General features: G+C 43.7%; 1 protein-coding gene across 1 annotated transcript in view; it reads right to left on the bottom strand.

The window, feature by feature from the left end:
* The window catches only part of Acoxl (acyl-CoA oxidase like), a 275,238-nt gene that overhangs the window by 21,212 nt on the left and 227,807 nt on the right, over positions 1 to 26,219 (bottom strand). Inside the window, exon 16 of the mRNA XM_052183555.1 lies at positions 18,942 to 19,012. Coding sequence (XP_052039515.1) covers positions 18,942 to 19,012 — 71 coding nt within the window. The remainder of the gene's footprint in view (positions 1 to 18,941; positions 19,013 to 26,219) is intronic.

Here is a 26,219-nt window from a genome sequence, read left to right as displayed (position 1 = left end):
TGTCCTGTCATTTCAGGTCGCGGGGGCGCTCTGTGCAGGAGCCTTGGAGGCTCCACCCAAGCTTCAGCAGCTAGACCTCTGGCCTTCTCGCGTCACGTGCACGCCCACTCAAGCCCCCTCTGAGGTACTGTGGGACAAAGCCTAGGCCTACCACTCCATCCACAAAGACACCTCACCTTCCTATCTCTAAGATAATGGCTTTTGTGAAGATGGCCTTAGGTAGGAAGATAGCTCAGTGATAGAGTGCTTGCCTATCACCCCGAAGAAGAACTCAGTTTGGATCCCTGCTGTCCCCTTAAAAAAGTAAAACCTGGGTTTGGTAGATAATGCCTGAAATCCCAGAGCTGGAAAGTGGAGACAGGGGGTTCACTGGCCAGCCAATCTAGCCAACCACTAAGCTCTGGGCTTGGTGAAAGACACTGTCTCAAAAAATAAGGATGGCAATTATAGAAGATGGCTATTGTCAACCTCTGCCCTCCCACAGGTATATATGTGGGTGAGCGTATCTTCATACATGGGTGCCCAAACATGTGCATACATGCAATATATGTGTAGGTAAGATGGAGGAAGAGCACAAGGGATAGTGGAGTTCCTTACAGCTGGAAACTCTGGGAGAGTCTGATGGGAAGATGAATACAAAGGGTAGCTTCTGCAGTCTGAAAGAAAGGTCCGGACAGGTCCTATAAGGAGCGCCGTGGACCTCAGCCAGGGTGGCTCCCCTCGGGGAGGAAAGGAGATGGGGAAACTCTAACAGTGTACTATTTAATCCTCTAGAGTCCGAACCCAGTAGAGTTGAGAGGGCAAGGATCTGCCATGATTTGAACACGTTTCCCTCAAGTCCCCCTACCTTGGAGACACAATCCTCAAGCTAATGGTGTTTGGAGGTGGAGTGTTTGAAAGGATGAGACAAACATGACTCCTTTTATAAGAAGGGAGAACAGGACTAGAATCCTTGTCCTGTGATGCTCTCTGCCATGTCAGGATACAGCAAGAAGCCAGCCTCTCACTGGGGCTCCACACGAGGGGAGCGCCATATTCCTGGAACTTTCCAGCCTCCAGCACAGCTGCAAGCCAAATATATTTCTATTCTTCATAAAGTATCCATTTGGGGTGTTTTGTTACAGCAACAGGAAAGAAACTAAGATAGGTTGCATCCATGCGCACTAAGTGGGTCAACTTCCCAGGATATCTAGGATACAGAAGAGAGTAGAACTGGAGAGAAAGGATACATCACAAGTCCTGGCGTTAGCATCAGCCTCTCCCCCAATCCTACCAATGCAAGTCAAAGTCCACTGAATTGCAGAAAGCTACTGGTAAGCCAGCCTCTGCCTACACAGCGCAGGCTTAGTTCCACCCTGCCGGCTACACCAGACTCACAGGGCACTTGCTCGCAGCTCTTGTCTTTAGGCTCTCGGGTTGTCTTTCTGCTGACACTGCGAGCTGGCTTTCACATCCGACAGGAGCACAGTTTAGACTCCAGAGGTTGCCCTCTTGGCTGTTCCGTAACCAGGACGGGTGCTGGCTCTTTGTGGTTACCAGAATCACATCTAGGTATAGGTACCAAGGGCCCAGGCTTACTCCCTCTGTGCCCAGCTCTTCAGGGACTCCTAGTGCCGGAAAAGTCATTTCTATTAAGCTTTTCTTCACTGGGGATTGATGCTGTGTATGAGCTCAGAGGAGCTCTAGGAAGTACTGGGATTTCCTGCTTGGTCCTGTCTAGGGTCCAACAACGGGACTGCCAGGGACGGTCTCCAGTGATTCATACTATTTACTACTGACCCTGTGACTTCTGCTGCCTGCAGAAATGATGAGTCTGTGACAACTTCTAAATACCAGACCTTAACAACACAGAGACTTTATACTTCCAAGCATTCTTTTCTCCCCCGTGGTGTGTGTGTGTGTGTGTGTGTTGTGTGTGGTATATGTGGTAGGTGTGGTATATGTACTGTGTGTGTATGTGTGTATGTGTATGGGTGTAATATGCATGTATTTGTGCATGGTATGTGGTATGCATATGTGTGTGTATGGTGTGTGTGTATGTGTGTGTGCATGGTATGTGTATGTATGTGTGTGTGTGTTACATGTGTTCACACATGTACATACAGATGTTGTCCTGGGGGTGGGGGAGAAGGGTTCCTGCTCTATCCCTCTCTACATTATTCTCTCAGCACTGAGTTTCTCTCTGAACCTGAAGTGATCTGTCTGTCCACCCCCTAGTGGCTTTTCACATGGGGACTTCAACCCGGATCCTCATGTTTGTACTGTAAGCACTCTTAACCACTGAGTCATCTCTCCAGACCCTTTTGTCTTTTTGTTTTTCTATTTTCCTATTTGAAGCAGGGTATTATTGCATATCCCTGGCTAGCCTGTAACTCATTTCAGGCTGGACTCAAATTCATATAAATCTGCCCACTTCTGTCTCTCAAGTGCCACCACCTAGCCTTTTTGTTTTTAATATAATCAGCCTTAACTGTTGCTTTTCTGTTTGTTTGTTTGTTTGTTTGTTTGTTTTCGAGACAGGTTTTCTCTGTGCAGCCCTGGCTGTCCTGGAACTCACTTTGTAGACCAGGCTGGCCTTGAACTCAAAAATCTGCTGCCTCTGCCTCCCAAGTGCTGAGATTAAAGGTATGCGTCACCACTGTCTGGCTTACTTTCCTCTTACTACATAAAGTTCTGATTTGTTTTTTAAAAGATTTATTTTATGTGTATGTGTACATGCACGTGTGTGCATTTGAGTGTGCATATGTGTGTGTGTGTGTGTCTGTCACATTGTGTGAGGGGGGAGAAGAGGGGGTCAGATCCCCTAGAACTGTAAGCTACAGGTGGTCCTAAGTACCTGATATGCTAGAACTGGAACTTGGGTCCCCTGGAAGAGCACCAAGTGCTCTTAGCTGCTAAGCCATCTCTTTTTCCTACAGGCTTAGTGTTTGTGTTTTCTTGAAGCTGATGGCTTCTAGATAGTCATTCCCTTTTTAAGATGCCAGAAAGGAGGAAATGTATCCGGGTGTCGTCTCATCTTAGTGCTCCCTGCAGCTTCATTAGGCCTTGAATTTGGAATCTGTACGTTTACATGCAAATACAATGTACAATAATACAATGTACTCTCATACGGCCACATACTATTCTTAAATAAGTGAATTGGAAAAGTATCATATATATTTTGGTTTATAAAACTGTTTGATTATTTAATACTTATACCTATACTCTCCCTACTATGAACAGCTTGTAATCAACCCATGAAGACACAACTACATCCTTAAGTAGATCTTACAAATTTGTCCTTTTAAAGCTGTCTCCATGATGTGCCTTACCTCAAGCCTTTTGAAATCAATACAGATTTTGATTCAATCACCTGATATAATATGACATACAAGTTTGTAAAGTCTTGCTTACCACAGAAACTTTACTCTTCAGAGCTTAATGAAAGAAATGAGATAACTTTTTCTAAAAATATATGGGTTCTAGTTTGGAGTAGGATGATCATAATGGTTAATGTTAATTGTTGACTTTGCATAATCTAGTATCAGCAAGAACACAGAACTCAAATACTTTATTAGCCAATTGAATCTCACAGACATAACATTTTATCCCACAGGGGAATGAAACACATTGTTCTTCAAGGGCATATGAACCAGTCAGCAAGACAGACTATATCCTAGATCATAAGAATAATTTTAACAATTAAAAATGTAAATATTACATACCATTTTAGTTCTGTATGGGCTTTGCATCACATATGTGCACAATATATATGCCATATAGTAAATAATACATAATATATATAATATAAATGTATTATGTACATTATATTTGTTTCTATATGTTGTTCTTGCTAATGGTGGTGGTGGTGGTGGTATGTGTGTATTTATGTGTGTAGTATATATATGTTTGTGTGTGTGTTGCACCTGATTGTACAGCATGCATATGCACAGGTGTGTAGACCAGAGGGGATGTTGAGTGTCTTCTTTATCAATCCTGGCCTTACTGCCTCACACACAGGGTGTCTCACTGAATTAGAATAAGCTTGCTATTTTAGGCAGGATAGCAAGTGAGCTCTCCTGATCACCCATCTCTGTCCTGCCAGTGCTGAGATTTCAGACGCCCATAGCCAGGCCCATCTTTTCATGTGTGTGTTGGTTTCAACTAAGCTCCTCCTATTTGCAGAGCAAGCTTGTTCACCCACTGTAATTTCCTCTATTTCCAGATGTTTTCATTGCTCTAGTGTCTGATTTTTCTGATATTAAAAACATTGTATATCCTGTAATTACCATTGGGCTGACCAAGTAACCAATAACAAGAGAAACCAAGACAGTCTTTTGACATTTGGAGACTAAACTGCATCCTTGTTAATAATTTATAAATAGAGAAATACATCTCAAGGGCAATGAAGAAAACTAAGACAAAATATGCAAATCCTTATGTGATATAGAGAAAGAAATTCTCAGAGGCAAATTCACACCAGATTTTTAGCTTAAAGAAGAAAAAAATCGAAGGGAACCATCTGCCTCAAGAACCTTAGAAAACTAAGAGTAAAATAAATCCAAAGCAAATAAAAGTATAATCCAAAAGATTAATACAGGATATATATATATATATATATATATATATATATATATATATATGACAACAATAAAATGAAACTGGAAAAGTAATTGAGATAAATGAAAATCAACATTTGTTATTTTAAATTATGACCAACATAATTAACATAACCCTTTTGGGCTTGAGAATGTGAAAATAGACACACCAACTATTAAGATCATACATGAAGAAGCAGAAAACTACACAGCTCCTCAGAAACCAAAAGGGAAAATGGGAAACCATGGGCTTCACTCATGTAAATCTCCCAACTTACAATAGAGCAATTTATAGAATATTGTATGTTACCAAGAATCATAGAATCACTAGAATAGTCTTACAAAAATTAAATAAATTAAATCCAGCTTTTTGAAGTTTTGGGAAAACAGCTATGAAGCGTGATGGTCTTGTTGGTGAATCACACCCATATCTAATAATGAATAACGCTGGGCATATACACTAAGTGTATACTTCTGGAAAATGCAAGAGTGGGAACCCTGCTGTCTTCATTATTAGGGTTTCTATTCTTGTGCTAAAGGCCATGACCAAAAGCATCTTGGGGATGAAAAGATTTATTTCTTCTTACAGCTCTCAGGTCACCCTAGTGCCCTTACCTTGGGGAGTGGTTCTCAGTCATAAATGATTTTTGCACTTGGCAATGTATGTAGTCATTTTGCTCATTGAAATTGAGGAACTTTATTAGCATCTATTGAGGTAGAAGCCGGGGATACCCCCCAAACACCCTTCAGTGGGCAGAGTATAACAGTTCTCTGCCACTGTAACAGATTTTACCAACTGATATGGAGAAAAAGTCAATTTGAGCTCACAGTTTTGAACTCTTGAGTCTACAGATATTACTTTCAGGCCTCTGGTGGGTAGTATATGATGTAGCAAAATATGCTGATACATTTAAAAAAAAAAGGAAGAGACTGGGGTCATAGCTATCTTTACCAGAACATGCTCATAATAATCTAAAACCTCTTAAAGTGTCTCATCTCTTAGATTGCCAATATAGGCATTAAACTTTTAACACATAGGAGACATTTACAATTCAAAGATGAACCAAAGTTGAAAAAAGCTGACTTAGAGAATTAAAGGCCTATATTCACATAACAGCTCACACAGGAAATATTGACAGCACCCAAACATTTTCTAATGGGTGAACAGAAAAACTTGTAGATCCATACAATAGAGTATGACTCAGCAACAACAACAAAAAAAATTACCCATTGATCGTCACAACAACTTGGCTGAATCCCATAGTCATCATGGCAAGAGAAAGATGTGAATATAAAAAGTTTAGGACTGTGGACTTCAGCTAATAAATTTTCAAAAAGAGAAAACTATAGCCACAGAGACCATATCACTGGTTTCTAGGGGGCATTAGAAAGGAGAAACAAAAATTATAAAGCCATCACAGAAGACTATTTTTAGAAATAGTTAAATTACATAAAACTTTGTGTGTCAAAATTCACAGTTCTATAAATTCCCGAACAAAATCATTAGGCTTCATAGTAACTAAAAAAAAAAAAAATACATATTTTAAAAAACTAAACTCTAAGTCTGACATTACAATCTACAACAGACCACCCATGAATCCATCGTAGCAGAATGGAAGCGACGATGGAGCTGATGACCGCTAGCTTAATTCCACCTGAGCTGTCTAGCAAGTTCTAAGCCAGCCTGGGTATTGAGCCAGAACTTGTCTCAAGATAAAACAAAAGATAGTAGTGATTTGACAACTTCCCCTCAGAGATACAGACATTCAGACACTGCAGAGCAAAGCGTCTCTCCTGTTTGCAGTGATGTTGTTGTGAACACCCCTGTGGTGCTACCAACTGTTGAAGGGTTTGACAATACAAGGATGTGCGTTTCGTGATGCTTGGTAATAATGAACTTGTACTGTGTGTGGTACTCATCTGCACACTGATTAGACTGCACATCATCATCTGTAGTGTCTTCCCTCTTACAGAAGCAGCTGACAGTGAGACCCTTATGCCAGCCACAGCTGCATCTCCCGTTTGCTCTACCTCTTGAGTGTGTCAGGGTCTGTAGGGTTTCTCAGACCATACCACATCACTCAACAGCGTGGAATGAGTGTGTATTATACAGCCTCTGCATCTCATTTCATGCCCAAGCCCCTCTCTTTTGAAATGGCAAACTCCAAGCTGAAATGTCCACATTCTTAAAAGTTCCCTGTATCTTAAATCTTGTCCAAGGACCCCTCCATTAACATGGCTTCTTGCCTCTTGGGTTCTCACAACTACACGTTTTTCCCCTCCGTTACACAATCCTGCTGGTGTAATTATCTGGGCATGCGATTCACTCCTTGATCACAACATGATCAAAACGCTCATGCATCTTGGAATGCCCCACTGTACCCAGGCCAGTATCCAGGCCCCATGTGAATTTTGTGAAACTGATGAGTTCAGAGAGCCTTGGTTCCCAGGAGCCCAGGCCTACTGGGATGCACAGCAGAAGAACTAAGGGGGCTGCCTGCAATTTGTGACAAGCCGGTGGCCTGCATACATAGCCTGAGCTGCATAATAAGCTAGGAGATGAAGCAAGCGAGTTGAGTTGGCCTGTGGTGTCAGAGAAGATGAACAAAGCTTATTAACACAGGGGAAGAGCAGCGTGAGTACAGAACAGCTTCCCCCAGCAGCAACCCAGTTCTCTCACTGTGATGAAGTGGCCTGCCTCTGGCCTCAGCCTTTAGCCGCTTGGGATCCCCATTATTGCCTTGTAAAATTGATGGGCGATGGTACGATCTCCTGGTTTAAGGAATTTCTGTCAGCATTAGCGAGAAAATACCAGCTTTGCGAATTCTAAGGGCATACCTTACATCAGAAAAGTGACTTAAATTGGGCTGGGCTGGAGCAATGGCTGCCTCTGAGCTTTCAAGTTCCCCATTGGGTCCCCTCTAGGTCTCAGCTGTAGGCTCAGGTAAGGCAGCCATAATCATTTTTAACTCCAAAACAGCGAAGGCAGTGTGGTGTCCATCTTAGTGTCCTTTTATTTGACCATTTGGGGAATTTGTTCATAATTAAAGTTAAGCTTCCAAACTATGTGGAGATGTGTCTCTACTTAAAAATCCCAATCCAGTCGCAATCTAGGTGTTCTAGGAATGGGAGGCGGGGATGGAGTTTTGTGTGGCTCTTTGGCTGGCTCTGTCTTTAGTACCATGTTCTGTAGTAGAGGTGACTTCTCTTCAGGACGCGTCACATGCTGGTATCATGGTAGATCAAACACATGGGAGTTGACAAAAGGCAGGGACAGCCCCCAGAGCATCCTACTGCCTGCTTTACTGATAGGCCTGGATGCAGATGCACCCTGGTGTCCAGATGACAGAAAGTGAAGAGCATAGGACACGAGATCAACACACACACAGGGAGATGAGAGAAAGCTATGAAGAAGGAGACGGCAGCCATCTTTTTATGAGCTAGTGAAGAGTCAGGACCTCGGGGAGACTAGAGTACTGCCTAGTCCGAGTAGCAAGTGAGGATGACAGGAAGATGGCTCTCCTGCCACCTGGTGTCACACAGCTGGCCTGAGGTTGCCTTGCTCTGGCAAACCCACTCTCCACCTTGTAGACTTTATCATGTAGAACAAATTCAGCAAGCTATCCATGTGTGCTAGGCTATGGCCCCAGGGGCTCCTACAGAGCTTACTGTGCAGGCTGGCTGAGACAGTCCTCCAAAGGCCTGTTTCTTAGAGGTTTTATCTCCAACTTGGAACCTTTAAGAGGTAGGGCATGGTGGTACATCTTTTGGTCATTGGCACAAACCCTTGAAGAAATACTGGGAGCCAGGCTCTTCTGTCCATCCTAGCATCCTAGTTCAAAATTAATGGCTTTGCTTTACTACACAGCCTCCCAAACCAGGCACCCAAAAGTAGGGCAACCACCCAATCCTAGACCAAAACCTTTGAAACCATGAGTTAAAACAGAGCTTTAACCTTGTTTCTCCCCTTTGATTTTGTGGTGTTGGGAATCTTACCACTGAGCTATATCTTCAGCTCTCAGGACAATGGGCCTGTACTACTATAGCCCCTGACCTTTTTACTGTGTAAGTTGCTTAGTCTGGGCATTTGTTACAGTCACAGAAAGCTGACTCACACATTGGCAGAGAAGGGTCCCCCTATTGTATGCTTCGGAACTGGAGACTTGTGGCTAAGTGCTCAGCTCAGTCAGGCTCTTCTCCCTGAATTGTATTAACTTAGAATCAGACTGATACCAGCTCAAACTTACTGCCATTCCCAATTCTCCACCATCTCTGGCTTCTCCCTTATCTTATTTTGTCTATGAGCACCCAATTACTGCAGCACCATTTGTTGAAGAGGCTGTCTTTCTTCTGTTGAATTTGCTGTTGCCGTTTCAACAAGCCAGGTGGCCCTGTTGGCGTGCACATTTCTGCATTTCCCGGCTTGGTGTGAACCATTGAGCCATGTGCGCGTAGTAGTCTTGCTGACTCTTAATTACAATAGTTGAAACTGTTCTGACTGGTGCCTCCCACTTCATCTTCTTCTCACGATCGTTTAGGCTCTTCCAGGTACTTTTCATTCCTTAAACATTTCAGGATGATTTTGTACCCAGTAATAGGAGATTTTTAATAGGAATTATGTTAAACCTATATATCATGATAAAAAGAATATATATGTGCATATGTGTATATATATGTATATATTTACTGCATAGAAGCTTCTAGCTGATGAGTTTCTCCATTTATATAGATCTACTTTGACTTGCTTTGCCAGCATTTCAAATCACTCACATGTTCGAGCCCTACACATGTTTTGGTAGATTTATTAATAGGTACTCATGGTTTTTTTTTTTTAATTTTTGATATTGTATGTGGTATTTTTAAAAAATTCACTATCCAGGCATTCATTACTAGCATTCAAAAATAATATCAATATTTTCATATTGGCCTTGTATCTATAGCTTTGGTGGATTCTGCTTTTAAGTTCCGGGGATTAATTTCTTTCTTTTTTCTTTTGCCCCCTTACTTCTTGTTCTGAGATCTCTTATGGGTGTGTCCAGCCACTTGACATTGTGACACAACATCATCATCTACAAAGTTCACACTTGAGGAGAGTGCAATCAACCTATGTATTTCTTTGGAAAGCTTGAAATTTTAAGTATGCTTACTGTTCTGCATTGGGTATCTTCGTAGCTACCCCAGGCCACAAGCAGCATGTGGCTGCCAGTTGGGCCCAACTGCTGGAGTTTTTAGACAGATAAGCAAGCATGGCCCATGTAGGTCAGTGTTTGATGTTCTTCTTTCTTGTCTAAAAGGACACAGCTTGCATTATTCTGTTTCTTATCTTATTGCACTGGTTTCTGGAACCAATGTCAAAGACACTCTCTTTATAGACCACTTCCATCTTGGACCTTTTCTTCTTCTTCTCCTCTTCCTTCTCTTCCTCTTCCTTTTCCTTTTCCTCCTCTTCCTTCTCTTCCTCTTTTTGTCCTTGTCCTCCTCCTCTTCTTTCTCCTATTCCTCCTTTCATTCACCTCTTTTCTCATTTCCCCTTTCTTTTTCTCTCCACCCTCTTCCTCCCTGTCCTCTTTCTTCTCCTCTTTTTCCTCCTCTTCCCCCTTGTCCTCCTCTTCCTTCTTCTTTTCCTCTTCCTTCTCTTCCTCCTCCTCTTCTTCCTCATGCCACTGTGGCAGTATATGGTAGCCTTTCCCAGTTTTTGAGTTATCTTCCTATTTTGTTTTTGGCAACCCTGGGATAAGAAGCCCTCTGAGAATGCAGAGAACTCCATATGCACTCCACATGCTCCTCCAGCTTCTATTTTTTAAGTAACTTCTTACATTTAACAGAAATAATAGCCATGCATAAGTCTGATTTTTTTTATACATATTCTGGGTCTTTTACTTTGAAAGGCAAGCCAGCCTTGCACACATAATTGCTCCCAGTCTTAGCATTTAGTGCTTTCAGCTCTGTAAAAAGCCCTTCCAGAATGTAATATATTAACCAGACAGCTGTGCATGGGCTGTTCCTAGCTGCCTTTCCCATTTGGCTAAGGCTTCAGAATACAAGTTACCTTGATCCCATCCAATCCTTGACAGTCCAGAAGGAACAGAAAAGGAAGAAAAGCTTTCTCAAAGTTGGAAAGATTGCAGCAGGAGACTTTGAGAAAGGACAGCAGTTGCTTAGCTGGTGCCTTCATATGGACTATTTTCCCATGATATTTTAGTCTAAACATAATACATGTTTGATGAGTGGTGGTGGTGTACACCTTTAATTCCAACACTCAGGAGGCAGAAGCAGGCAGATCTCTGTGTGTTCCAGGCCAGGCAAGTTCCAGGACAACCAGTGCTATATACAAAGAAACCTTGTCTTATGGGAGGTAGAGGTTAAAACAAAATATAAATCTACTTTCTTTCCTTCCTGTGTCCCTCCCTCTCTCCCTCCTTCTCTCCCTTCCTCTGTTTTCTTTCTTTGCTGCCTGCCTAGATTCTGGCAGAAGAAAGCAGAAAACCTAATTAGTCCTTCACCCTTCCTACCTATGCTATAACTGATATCCTGGTGATTATTTTTTAATGCAAAGTTAAACATTATAAAACTGACCAAATTTAAGCAACAAAAATTTAGTAAGGACAAAAGGAAGAGTTCATCAGGCGCAGAGAGCAGAAGTCGTGAACTCTCAAGCAATTCCTGTTATTACTCAGGGTGCAGATGTGACTAGTGACGAGCTGCCTCCTGCAGGTATGTGTGTGTGTGTGTGGGGGGGGGGGTTACTGCCTTGTCAGCCACCCAGTGTGACTTTTCCCTATAACGGTAGCACCAGTGTCCCCTTAGCTATGTTCTGGAAAATCTGTGTTCTGCTAAACACAGGACAGCCGTGTGACTGTCTTCTAGGCTGGATCTGCAGTCTGGTAAAAAGGGCAGTGACCGCCTGGCTCTCTTCCCTCAATACACTGCCCTGTCTCTTAGAGCCAAATGCTCCTCTCAGTTTCCCTTGTGATTCCCACCAAATGCCTCTCATTTCTTTGCTCGAAGGGATCCCCATCTTCTTTCCCTGTCTTCTAGAGTTGCAGCTTGAAAGGAAATCTACTCTGTACATCTGTGCACGGAGGAAATGGGGGACAGAGTACGCCAGGAGGCCTAATCGTCACAGGCCCTGTGCCTGCCCATGGGTAAGTCCCCAGAGAGCTGAGCCTGACACACTTGGAGGAGCAGCTTGCTGCGTTTTCAAACATGAGGATTCCTGCCACCGTGATGCCTTTCTGCTTAGCTATTGATTTAGATGTTTAACCATCTAACAAGTGCTGGTTAGATGTCCGCATAACTTTGCAATATATTCCAGGGTGTTTGTGTATTTGGGTACAGTGATATCTCTAACTATTCACCTGGGTCTACAAAAGTAGCTGATGTCTTACTGACATTTGCACACCCGGTGCCTACTGCAGAGCCTGACATCTAACAGGTGCCCACAGATGCTTTAGAAGCGGATTGTAGCAAATCCGTGCAGAAGCCAGGGAAATAACTCTGCTGCCTGCTTATCACCGGGCCTAATAGTCCGACAGTATTCCTTGACTTTAAAAGTCCTGCAGGCTGAAAGGTTACTTCTCCATACCAGAGATTGCTTCCAGAATTACAATTACACTGGGATGAGTCTTGGCAGAGTGGTTTCAGCAGATCACTTCAGAGTTTTGTCACACTCACTTGTGTGTGATGACACACTGAAGCCCTCCAGGTGTGATGAAGGGGGGATGGGAGTCTTCCAGTGTTGTAGAGACACAAGGAGAGGAAAGCATTTCTTTCTGGGAGTCAAGGTTTGACTCTGATTTTTATATCACTGGTATCTGCTTCCCTTCTGGTGTGCATTAGCATGTAGAAAAAAATTCTGCAAAGGAGCCAGGCATCAAACTTTTATCAGCCACATAACAGGAACCCAGTCAACTTTTGTTACATAACATTTAGTAGGACTGTTGTAGTCGTTCATGTGTTTTTGTCTGTGTGGCCCTTGGTTGCAAGAAGTAGAAAAGATCATGGGAACAGAACAGTGGCTTCACCATCAGAGTCCCTTACACCAGTCACAGCACGGGACTCAGTCATGAACGGGACTCAGAACATGGACTAGTACTCTTAATCCTGGACTGGATTTGGACAGGCCGTCAAGCTTTAGATGAGAGCTCTTTTCTTCCTGTGTGGGAGTCTCAGTCCCATGACCAGCCCCAGGTGGTGACGACTGACTGGTGGTCCTGGGCATGTGTGTGACATGCAGCCTGTACAACAAACAGCCCCTAAAGGGCCCTGGCTTGAGAGGCAAGGGGAAATTTTTGCCTACAGAAGACTAGGGATGAAGTCTTTGGGCCTGAAAAGGGCCACCTGCAGAAGAAAGGGCATCATATTTGGCCTAGCGCTTGAGGAGAGGTGTTTGCGATTAACCATTGGTTGCTAGGTTTGGTTCTTAAACTGGCTGCCTCCTACACACATTGAGAAAAGGAAGAAAGAGCAGTTAGAGTGCAGGAAAAAGGGAAAAACCCACCTCGCCCACTTGACAGGCGCAAATTGCTGCTTGCCAGAAGCCTGTGGGGCGGGACAGTCCCCTCTGAAAGCTCTGCTCAGAGACTTGGTTGCCTTGGTGAGTACCCTTTGGGAACCAAAGGTCTCTTCTAAGCACAAAGGGACACAAAGGGCACCTGTGTGGAGGCTCAGCACTGTGCCCCACACTGGATGCTGAGCAGCTCAGGCGCTCCTCTTTGGCCAAGGCAGTTTGGGGGATGGGGAACTTTGAGAGAAGTGAAGCAGAAAGAATCTTTGTGACAATGACAATTTAAGAGACACTAGACAACCAGCTTGCTGGGCGATTCTGAACTTTCTGGAGGGGGGGCTGCACAGTGGAGCCATCATGTGGAAAAATCTCCTTTCTCCTCAGCACAGCCCTTTCCAAGTGAAGGCACAGGCATTGTGTTCCTGGTAAAAGCCTTATTCCTGACAGGATTCCACCAGGCTACAAGAAAATGCCTGCTTCTGGAAGAGGTTGACTTGGTAAATGGGGAAGGCTGAAGGGCCAGGTTGTGTCCCCTGCTAGGAGTTTTCTAGTTTGAAGAAAGGCTCTGGGGTCTCTGGTCTCTTAAACACTGGAAGGTGGAAAAACAGTTGCTTAGCAGCAGGAGAACGTGTGAGAGGGAGGCCCTCTTTCCATATCTGCCCAGGTTCCTCTTTGCACCTGGGGCAGGACTAATGCTTTGTGGGTGGTATGGTGCTAAAGAAGCTTCCAGAAGCATTTGGCCCTGCAAACTCACCACGAGCTCTGTGGGTTTGCTCAGCCCGGGCTCTACACCTGGCAGCTGTCCCCCCCCCATCCTCAGTGGGTCCCTTGTATGCTGGCAGGTGGATGGCAAACAGGAGAGATGTTCCTCATGTCTCCTTAAAACATAGTATCACCGTCCCACCTTGAGACAGCTCAGCTCCGCTCCCAGCCAGCACTCCAGAGAACAGGCCAGCGCACAGTGGCTGCTGGGTCCTAGGCAGCCCTACCAAAGGTCTGCAGTTTGGGAGCAGAGGTGGAAGGCTACATGATAAGCCAGCCCAGCTGCCTACCTGTTGGTTTGTTTATTTTGTTACGTTCACAGGCAGCTTCATTCTTGTTACTGTTTCCTATGGGCCATGGGCTGTGATGTCAGGTTCTACCTACAGGAAGGTCTATCTTCACCTTCGCAAGGTGTCTTAGCTTTAGGCAAGGAAACTAAGCCAGTCCCAAGCTGGGGGCTTTAGTCTGAGCACTGGCTGGCTAGGGAGTGCCTTGCTTCTACTGTCTGGCTTCAGGGATGGCACAAGCCAAGGGTCCTTCAGCACTCGCTCTTGTCGCCTGAGCTGGGAGCAGTGGCAGCTCCTGGGTAGGGCTACTGTCCCATGAGCATGCTGCTTACTTCTCTAGCTTATCCAAGGGAAGCAGGGAAGCCTGGAAGGTGAAGGCTTTGAGGAGTGTTAGACCCAAGGAGGCGTCTGACTTCTCAGATAGAGAACAAACGCTGCCTATTAGATATGTCCAAGTGAGAGTCGCAGGAGCAAAGTGAGGCGGGTGACTAAAATATGACAGCTCAGATGCAGTATCACCTAGATTCTGACTACCACCAACCTGTCACCCTCCAAAGACATGTAAGTTTCAAGTGTCGGGACAAACCTGGTGGGAATGGGGACTGAAGAGCCTTCACAAGTGCTGAGAGAGAAGCTGGAGAGGCAAGGTAGGACTATTTGGTTGAGAGAGGGTATTAGTTACTTACACAAAGCTGTGACTGAAATACCCAACAGAAGCAATTTAAGAGAAGAAAAGGCTTATGCCTTGTGGTTTCCAGAGGTTTCACTTCCTTGTGGTTCAGAAAGCATGGCAGCATTCATGGTGGTGTGAGACTGTAGCGTGTCTTGTGACTCCGTCAGAGCTTGGCTTCCTGTATGTGCTCTTAAGGTGCTGGGGAGGAAGAGGCATTGGAAGCAGGGCTTCTCTGTCTGTCCTCTTACCCTAGTGGTTGCACTGGGGAGAGGCCAAAGGATCCAGAAGTCATACCTTCTGGCACCTCTTGCTTATTCTGATCTAGATAAAAGCTTTGGGTTCTACCATCTTGAGTTCTGCTGCTTCTGTTTCTTCCAGGGATATCTGATTTTGGTGTAGCTGCATGTTCTATACATGGAGGGCCATGTATAGAACACCTTCACAGGTTAGACTAAAGCACCTGTCCTCTGGTTTCAGTTATGTTTGACCAAGTAGGAAATCAACAGTATGCATGGAAATATCATACTTGGTCTGCCCCTTTCCCCATGTGTATGTGTTGAAAGTTTACTCCTCCACTACCACAAATTATAAATTAAGTTTCCCAACAAGGATCAGTACGTTCCAAGTGCAGTGGATGAGCATTGTCCTGGGAACATCACCTTTTTGGCCAAGGTCTACTCTGGACAAATACGTTTTATTTTGTTGTTGTGGTTGTTTGAATCCCAAGAAATTATTGAATTAGGGAAGTGTTAGATTGGTGTGGGAGAAGAGAGGGCAGGGTAGAGGAGGGAATATGGGAAGAATAAATGACACTAGGGACCTTTCAAAGGGTAGTATATATATATGTATGTATATGTGTATATATACACACACATATATATGTACATGTATATATACATATATACACACATACATATGTATACATATATATATATATATATGAATATATACATATATATAGTCACACTCATAAAATGAGTTAAAATAAAGTTAATCCAAAACAGGGTGACAATGTCTCTATTAGACACATCGTCTAATAAATAAAAGCCCAGTGTCAAGAATGAGTTACATGTTTTTGGAGTTGTTGGCATGTGAGGTCTCCTAGACCTCAAATATTATAGGCTATAGCCAGTATTCTTAGACACACTCCAGAAGCTACAGTAAAACCCTATAATATGCTGAAGATACCAACCACATTTTTGATTATGAGCATGGAATAATCAAACTGGTTCTAACCTGGATGCTTCATCCCTACCGGCTGTAATTCTGAAAAAGTTTTATATATACTATTAGAGGAGAAAAGTAGTCATCAATGTTATCTAGCTGTGAATTTTGTGAGCTACAGTAATGATTAGCTTGGCAATACATGCAATAGTGGCAGGAATATCATGTAAGTAACCAACAACTTTTTCATTGGATTTAAGCCCTGTCCCATATGTTGAAGCTCATACTAGGCCTGATAATGGGCTAAGAACCTATGGCCATGCAGGTCACAGGCACTAGGTGAGAATCTGCTATTGTTATTCTCTAAGTGGACATAGTGTTAAATTGACTCCTAATGATTTATCATTAAACATACAGGTCAATGAATCCTCAACCTTCATCAGAGAAGTTTCTATTTCACAACAGATGATGATTAACATAGAAACCTACAATTGGCCAAAGTGCAGAGAATTAGAGACTTTGGATAGCTCAGCTCTGAGCTATACTTTCTCCTTTCAAGGCTGAGAGATCACTGTAGCATAGGTTATATGAAGATTGTAAGAGCCAGAAAGTGGATAAGTAAACCAAACAGTATTTTCTGGATACAGCAGGACTGCTACACATATGAACTACAGTTGTTGTGACAGCATACAAAAGACTTGTGCAAACCCAGACCAAATCGCAGTGTAGAGAGGGGAGCTGGGCATTAAGTCCCATCCCTAGTGAAGGAGCTATTGGCAACTGACTCTTGGAGGAGTTGGGGGAGGGAGATGAATATCGTCAAAATACATTGAAATACTCAACTACACACACACACACACACACATTCACATGCACACAAAAGACATTTACTATAAGTAAACTCCAAGTACACTAAAGTGAACATCGAATGGCCAGCTGATTGAGAGTGTTCAAAATGATCTACTGTTCTCCTACATGCTTTTATACATATCCACAAAAAATCCTACACATTCCTGTCACGCCCACATGGTGGCCTCTCATAGGTGACATGAAAGAAACCTCAATCTCTTGAAAAAAAATTACAAAGTAGTTTTGGTAGATATGAGCAAAGCGCACATTTTTGTTCAGTGAAACTTCTTTGATGAGGCCTGTTCAAATATCTTCACGATAGTGTAAAAACACCCACAGACAGATCTCTCAATTACTGTGGTCATACAGTCTGAAGAAACATCAGGGAAAACACAAAATACTGAGAGGTACACACATTCCAGAACAATTTGGGAAAGCTTGATCTTCTCCCAAGTCCAAATGTTTGTGTCTAACTAAGTGGACTAAAGGAGCCATCTCTCCTGGAACAGCCATGGGAGGCAACAGGAGGCAGCTTGGGAGGAGGGGTGGCCTTCAGGTAGCTTCTGTTTTCACTTACTCATCTTGGACCAGAAGAAATCGAGAGAGGGACTCAGACATACAACCACAAGGGCAACTAGAAGTAGCGGGTGGTGTGGGCTCCTGAGCTTAGTGCCTCTGCTCTTTGAAAACACACCACCTCCAAGATGCCCACATTAACTTCAGAGGGGCTTACTTGCAGGATGGAGTGGAACCCAGGAATCTTTCCCCTGCACAGAGGTCCGGGTGATCAAGAGAGGAGAAAGAGAAGATGCCGGACAGAATGTGAAGGAAGAGGACAAAGGCTCTGTGTCTTGAACCAGAATGAGTGATGGATAGAAGGTGTCTGTGACCCAAGGCTTCTTCAGGGTCACAGGAAACTGACCAGTACTTGAAAGGCCAGGCTGAGGCACAGAGCTCAGAGAAGGGAATGAAAACCAGTGTGGGAGACCTCAGACTACCAAGAGATCTCATGTGCTTGAATCTGTCAGGCCATGTCAGTGCCTCACACAAAGTCCACACAACTGGACTCAGATGAACTGGACTTCCCAGATCAACCCAACACTCAAATTAGCAGATCTTCCTTATTATAAAATAAACATCATTGTAAGTTAAAAAAACCCAAAACAAAACAAAAAATAGACAGACCAAAAATATCACACCTTAGGCAAATGAGTTGAAAATCCCTTAGAATGACATCCTATTTTTTCCCACCCATTTCTCAAGTCAGAAGACACCTGGTAAAGAAACTATTTAGGTAAAGAAGTGCAACTCCTGGTATACATGGTTTCCTGAAGGCACAGGATGGAAATGACATCATGGAAACACTGGTGTCCGAGGTCAGTATGTACATTTCTAGGTGAAAACAGGAGGCTTAGTCATCAGTGGAAATGTGCGTGTGTCTACACTTGTGAGACGCTTTTTTGCCTTTAGACATGATTTTTTATTAAGATCGTATAGGCTGTTTGTCTGACCTTTTTGGCTCTCCTAAATGCGCACCCTAAATATAGGTTATACTCCACCTCTGTCCCTGTCATCAAGGAAGAAATAAAATGGTTGTTCCTGAGAAGAAAAGGAGTTTGTTTTCAATTCAAGGACAAAGAACCTAAGACAAGAGTTGACTGTCTCGGCAGTTGACACAAGTGGTCTGATTCGTGTGGCATTCCCGCTGGTGACGAAAGGGAGGATGGGGCCAACTGGGATGGTGTGGGGTCCTTTGTCTTAATTAAAAAGTATAGTTGGAGACATGGAATTTGGCCAAGTCTCATAAATCTGCTGAAAGAATCGAGACTGTCAGATAAGCTTAAATAAAACCAACCAGGTCCGCTGAGAATCACGTAGGCTCCCTGCTAGTCGTCGACACCCACTTTCCTGTCACTTCTGTGTTCCACAGACTATGGTTGTGCTCATTAACCAGCCACCCTCCCGCCAGCCACTGACAAGCATATCCCCGTGGAGCACAAAATTCAGAGATGATAAATTTACTCCTGCTTGTAAAAAAAAAAAAAAAAAACCGGAACTCTCCTCCAGGCAATCAAAAAAGGCTAGGAGGCTTTAAGGAAACAAGAATTTAGCTGATAACCTACCTTCATTAGCAAAGCCTGGTCCTCCCTGTTGGGACAGTGCCTCACTGCCATCGTGAACTGCTCTAGTGCAACTGGAAGGGAAGAGACAGAAAGGTGAGTAGCCTCCCTGGGGACAGCCAGCCCTGCCCGGAGGACAACCTCGTGGTTATGGCAGAAATAAACGGCGTGCTGGGTGTGGTGGCTTGGGGACATGTAGAGTTCCCTGCCTGCTCACTACAAGGGCTGAAATTCATGTTAGTGACTTCTCAACGGGCAGCTGGGCAGATCACAAGGCCTTTACAGCCAGCCAGTATCCATGGGAACCACCAGGAAGTCCTGGGTTCAGCCACTGCATGAGCCATCCTGAGAAAACACACTGTCTCCATTCCAGTGACTCTGTAAAGAGAACCCAACAGCCTTGGTGCCGTTTGTATCTACCGTCAACCACCCTCTTCCTTGGTGATTTTCCACGGTGTTAATTCACTGTGTGGTTGAAGCATGGTATAGCCCCAGATGTTGACCCAAGCAAGCCCCAGCTCCCCCAGATGTAGTTAGTCATCTCCCCTCAACCTTCTCCAACAGAACGGTGAAGGGATGCACAAGATTGCTTATAGGACATATTTTAATGGGTATTTAAATTAGCCTTACTGGTTCTGGGCATGTTACAGTTTCTATAAAGAACCTTCCTCTTTTTCTGTATCCAAGGCTAGTCTTTCATCAAAGGCCTGCTATGTGAGCACTGGTTTTTAATCTAAGTAAGCACACAGACTTTTTCCCCCCTACTTGTGGTTTTGACTGTGTTATTTCACTTTTGAAGGTGTTTGCATAACATAATCTCCTGCCATCCCTGGACTTCAGTCCTCTTCCTTTGACAGGGATGGACGGACCCTTTCTTGTCTAACCTGTCTGGATTGCCCTCTTACTGCTGGACTCAATGCTGGGTTCATACACCTGCCTGTCACCACTGCACTGCTGGCAGTTACCCCAGCGGAGCCCTGCCTACAAACACTGCAGGCTGCCTCAACCAACCGGGCACAGAGATACACTACCCTGGGCTCCATCCAAACCTGAACAAACACTGCATGGGTGGAGAGATTTAATTCTGTAAGGTTTCCTAGAGACCCTTGTTTGGATGCTTTGTCCACAGGTGCCATTTTGGAAGATTCTAAAAATGTTTGGATTTGTGTCTAGCTAGTGGAGGCAGACCATTAGAGGTGGTTTTGAAGATAATCCCTGGTCCTGCGTCCCCATCCCCTACTCTCTGATTCCTGGTCTGTTGTGGTGAGAACAGCTTCTGCCACATAGTCTTGCCCCCACAGACAGACCTCTCCTGCCATTTCTTTCCTACCATGATGGACTGCAACCCTTTGATACGGTAATTCAGGTGGAATCGTTTCTTGTTCTAAAGGCTAGCTTGTTGTATAGTTGTTGGACTGAGAAAATGGTGGGAGACTCAAACTCCAGAACATCTGGCCACCTCTGTCCCATGGCAGGAGGCAGTGCCTTGGCTCTGCTCCTCCTCATGACGACTTGCATGCTTCTTATAAGAAGAGAGAGAAGGGCACACTGAGGTCACCTGCTCACATGCCACTGGTCATGTGCTATGGGAACTTTAGGAACCTCTGAGACCTAGGACAGAAGCTATCTCCTTAAAACAGCTCTTTGTGACAGTTATCAGAAAAATACTCAACTGTGCATTCATGGCCTAGAATAGGTTGGCATACAATTAAATTTGTCTCAGCCTGCTCAGGGCTGAAGAACAGTGGCCTAAGAGCCAAGATACTGGGGTACCACTGCAGCAGGGGCCTCTTTACACACGGAGGCACAGTAAGTCTGAACATGTATGCCATGCCATGTTGTCGACTGACTCATGTATTATCCTCAAGTTCCCAGTAAGAGCTGCTGAGAGCCATCGCCATACTTTCTCTGTGTGGTCCTCTTGGATACAGAAGAATATTCATATAACAATATTTGTGTGTACATATAAAAATCTGTGGGGATTTCTTAATTTGCCAGACTGCCAATTAAGAGAGAGTGTTGGAGTGATTTTGAGGCACAAAACCGTGTGTGTGTGTGTGTGTGTGTGTGATATGAACATTATGTATATATATATATATATATATATATATATATATATATATATATATATATATATGTTATCTCTCTATCCCTCTGTCTGTCTTCCTGTCTAACTATATCTCTCAAGATACCTTCATCAGTTACTTGGATTGATCTAAAATTCATATCCCCACCAAATATTCAATATCTGCCAGTTCAGAGGTTTTAAATGTCAATAGATGTTTTACTAGCAAGATACTGGTAAAACAAACAAACAAACAAACAAACACCTCACTTTAAGGGGTGGAGAGAGAGCAAGGCTCATCAGTTAGGAGCCCTTGCTGCTACTATAGACAACCCAAGTTCAGTTGCCAGCATCCATGCCTGATGACCCACACCCACATGTAACACCAGCTCCAGGTATCTGACACCTTAGTCCTCCCCAGGCACCTGCACTCATGAGGTACACACTGACACAGAAACACACCCACACACACAAACTGAAAAATAAAAACTCAAATATTCTTAAGACGTCACTCTGAATTACTTTGTGGGCTTTCCCCTGTTTAACACCCTGTGCCACTTTAGGCAGATATTAAACCATGTTAAATTATCAAGTCTGACAATCCATGCTTCCCCTTTCCCCCCTCAGTTCTCAGGTTTCTGAGCAAAAGCCATCATCTCGCTAGTCAACAGAGCCTTGTGTTTTCTCTGCAAACAAACCCCTGTAAGCCATCAGCAGGGAGAGAGGTAAACTCACATAGAGAAAACTCAGCACTATTTTTCCTCTCGGCATTTGGGATCTACGATAAGTTAAAAATGAAGTTTTTATCTCTGGTGATTTATCAAGCTCGAGATCTCACAAAAGATAAACAGATGCTCTAAAGAAAGAATACATCATCTTAATGTTTCATTTTGACACTTTGGGTATTTAAAAAGCACATATCTCCAACAGCTCTCCTCTAAAAACATAATAGTTTCCATGATTTACACATTTAATATTTGTTTTAAGACACCCTGAACTGAGAATATGTCAGGAGGGGCCTCCGAAGACAATGGTCAGTCTCGAAACACACAGATTATTTATAGAGCAGAACTTGAGGGCTGAAAGAAAATCTGGCTGTCAACAGACAGTTGCTTTTGCAATTTTTTTTTTCTATGTAGTTCATTTTGGTTTTTGTGTGGGTGGCTCATGTGAACTCAAAGGTTATTTGCTAAATGTTTTGGAGACTAGAATATGCTGCCCTTTAAAACTCATGTTTAAGTGTGTGTTCCTTGCAAATATTTCTAATTTTACAGTGCCCTATGGGGTAATGTTTTTTTAAATATAACATTATATCCAGAATTGCTATGGTAAGGCAAAAGTTTGTGCAACATCTATTTTTATTAATGGTGTAGAAGGTCTTAATCTTTTTTTTAAATGTGATTTTGAATTATTGTGTATGCATTTGTACATGCATGCATGCATATGTGCCCGTGTGTGTGCCTATGTGTGTGTGCATGCATACATGAGTGTGTGCATGCATGTTGCAGCCAAAGGTTGATGTTAGGTGTCATCTCCTGTGGCTGATCACCTTATTTGTTTTGTTCTTATACTTGGTGATCACTGCTTGAGCTAGATTGGCTGGCCAAGGAACTCTAGGAATTCTGCCTGGCTTCCAAAGGTCTTATTAATCTGGACGCTAATGGAAACACACCTATCTATTCGGTTTTACTCTTTTACATTCATCCACATGGGTGCTCAGGGAATCTTATTTTGAGATGACTTGCTGTCCCCTCCCCTTGTCCTCCCCTCCCCCTCTACACGTTTACTTATATTCAGCTTAGAGTGCTGACACAGATCTTTGCAGTTTACTGTACAAGGTATAATTTTTAAATCACATGGTGAGAAACAAGCCATGTGAGCTTATTTCCAAACCAGGGAGGGCAAATTTCTGCTGTGATTCTGAGCAGCCAGAATACCATGTGACACAGAGGTACCACTCCTGGGCGTGTGCACAAAGGACTCTACGGACACTGGCTCAGCCTTGTGCACTGTTGCTCTATTCACAACGGCCAGGAAATGGAACAACCTAATATCCTTGACCAGACCAAAGGAAAAGGAAAGGATATATGTACTCTACAGAATAGTACTCAGCAGTAAAGAAAATTAAAGTCATGGACCCTGGCAGAGCGTGGATGGAATTAGAAAAGAACACATTGAATGAGGGAACTCAGACCCAGACGGACAAATTCCACGTGGATTCTCTCATCTGGAGCTCCTAGTGACAAGTCTTCAGATGTGCATGCATAGCCTGGAGTAACTGCAAAACTCAGGAAAATGATGTACCGTTGACATGGTGGGGGATGGGGGAAACAATAGAGAGGACAATGGTGGAGTCCATGTGACCTGATCAGGAAAAATGGAAGCGGGGGGAGGAGGAAGGTAACTACTGAAGGAAGGTAGAGTAGCACTAAAGATGTCCCGAAAAGTCAAAAGAAATCATATTAACTATCTACCTAAAAATACCTGAAAAATCCTGAATCATATAAATATACATATGTAGTTTAAATGAAGAATTTTTTCCATCTGGGCTGACAACATTCTGTCCAAGAGCCAAAGACCATTTAACAGAAACCCTCACATCCGGCATGAAAAGCCCTCTTTTGTGAGGCTGGTCATGGTTGTCCAAGAGGGTCCCAAAACACTTTAGACTATTGCTATTGTCCTTGGTTGTTCCCCATAGATTGGAGGTAAGTCTCTATTAACATAGACACAAGGCACTGCAGACTCAGGGATCAAATGTCCCTGAGTTGGAACTGACCTTAAATTCTCTTCCTCGAGGACTAGTTTTCATGGTTCCAGAAGACGCCATGAAAGCCTCCGAAGGAGGGAAGAAACCAACAACCCTACCAAACTTTGACATTTCGGAGACATAACTACAGTCAGCCCAGTGTGATGCCCCCAAGAGTGCAGTAGTGACCTTTGCCTCTGCAGGGACCAAGAGCTCTCCAAATGGACTTACAACCCTCTCAACAAAGAGGAAAATCATATCCTGACACTGGGAAGCCAACTGACTACACAAGGCTAGTGAAGTCATAGATCTTGGAAGAGACCTAACACCACCACTTGACTAAACCAGCAAAATCTCTAATTACATCCTAAATATTTGTCTTTATACTCACAGATAAATCTCCAGCCTCATCAAGGAAATTTCTCTTTGCAACAGGGACCATTACAGAAAACCACAACAATCAAAACACAGTTCTTTTAAAAAAGATTTTCTGTGTGTGTGTGTGTGTGTGTGTGTGTGTGTGTGTGTCTATGGGTGTGTCTGTGCACCATATGTATGGAGATGACTTTGGAAGCTCAAAGAGGGCATCAGATCCCCTGAGACTAGACTTGTAGGTAGCCCATGTGGGTGCTGGGAGCTGAACCCCGACATTCTGGGTGAGCAGCAAGCCATCTCACCAGTCCCTAATCATGTTCTTTTTGAAGAGCACAAAGTACTTCACGATTCCATTTAAAATGGATTCCACATAAAGACCTTACCCTTGGTCTTCACCTTCATGGTTGTCCCTGTTGAACACATGTAGTGAGAACATGGGCTCTTGCTCGTTTCTATCATATTACCACCTTCTGGGTTTTTCTGACTTCATCTGGGAGAGACCCAGAGGACCAGGACTCCTTGGGCTCTCTCACACAGATCGTGTGTAACTATTCCCCCACAAGCCACAACAGATTCTGCAGAATGCGAACCCTGCACCATGAGCACCTTGTGCTCACAGAATACATTCATGGGTCTGAGTTGAACATCTGACTAGGAGAGAGAAGACAAAGCAGGTACATCCCTTCCCTTTCTGGAGTTTTCAAAAGCCCAGCTTTGTAGAGACCTGTCAGCCAATTACATCTGCCCTTTCTCAGCACCCTAGATCCCTGGCCAGTCCCACCATTCATGTGTGTGATGGGGACAGACACAGAAAGATAGGACCAGGTACAGCCGTACTGAGGATTCCCTCCCTCTAGCCACTTGCATCTTGTTGGTGCAATGACTAGTGTCCATTGTCAATTAGACAAAAATCTAGTATACTCTGAGAGGTGGGCCTCTTGGAATCCCCCTGCAGAATTTACCTTATAATGACAATTGAGGTGAGAAAACCTGCCACCGCCATGGCCAGGATCCTGAACTGCAGAGACAAAGAGGCAGAACTGAGTAGCAGCTTGTGTTCATTACCTCTGCTTGACTGTGGATGTGATATAACCAACTGCTTCAAGCTCCTGCTGCCTTGACCTCAACACTGTGCTCTTGGACTGTGAATGAGAAGCAACCTTTCTCCATTAAGTTGTTTCTATGAAAAGAAACTAAGACATCCGGATCTGCATAAGCCACTGTGGTAAAGTTTGTGTTACAGGTTGATGGGGACCAGTGGCAAGAGAAGAAACACATTGCCACAGGGAGCACAGAGCCTCGAGTTTTCCCCTCTGACACCCTTCAACCTCTGGCAGGAACAACACACACTGTGCAAACCCATTACTCACACAGTAAGGTAAGTTTACTTGACACTTCTGGTTCTATCAAAGGACAAACTTGTCCTTTGGGTTTAAGGGCTGAGGATAACATGGGGATGATGCTTTGGTAGTTGTAATGGGTGATAAGTTCCTATTCTCACACAGAATTGAAGAGGTGGTGCTTCCATATTGTTAAAAGGCATTTAAGGAGGTAGTAAATCTACTTTCATAATTCTATAGAAAATGGATTCAAGCATAAGCTAAGAAAGGTGAATGTAATTTGTCCAAGGCTAACCCCATCCACAACTGGAAGGAAAGTGCTAACCCCACGAAGAATATTGGAATCAGCACTAATGGGCAAAACACGACACGCTGTTTTAAATAATGCATGCGATCATGTTTTTATTAACAAAGAAAGCTTCGTTTCAAAACACACAGTCCTTGAAAGGAATCTGAAATTAATTCTCAGTAGGCAGAACCCCACGGCATTCTGTGTTCTAATTATAATTACAACCTGCCCTTAACATGGACATTCAAAATTATCAGGTGCTTTATTAAGAAGCAGAAGAGGGGCTTCCTGTTGCATGAAGCTCCCCAGCTTTGAGAAACGTCACAGACTGCTCTGCACAGAGCTGGGAAGCGTGGATGATGCCATTTCTTTAATGAGTACTTCCTTTTTTTTTTTCCTGGAATGGGTACTCCCTTAAGGGTTTGGATACCATGAGGTTCAGAGCTGCTCTTTCTAGGGCAAG

The sequence above is a fragment of the Apodemus sylvaticus genome, chromosome 5, assembly GCF_947179515.1.
Source record: "Apodemus sylvaticus chromosome 5, mApoSyl1.1, whole genome shotgun sequence".
Taxonomy (NCBI): Eukaryota; Metazoa; Chordata; class Mammalia; order Rodentia; family Muridae; genus Apodemus; species Apodemus sylvaticus.
The sequence above is the reverse complement of the archived record's forward strand: the minus strand, read 5'-3'. Positions and strand labels throughout refer to the sequence as shown.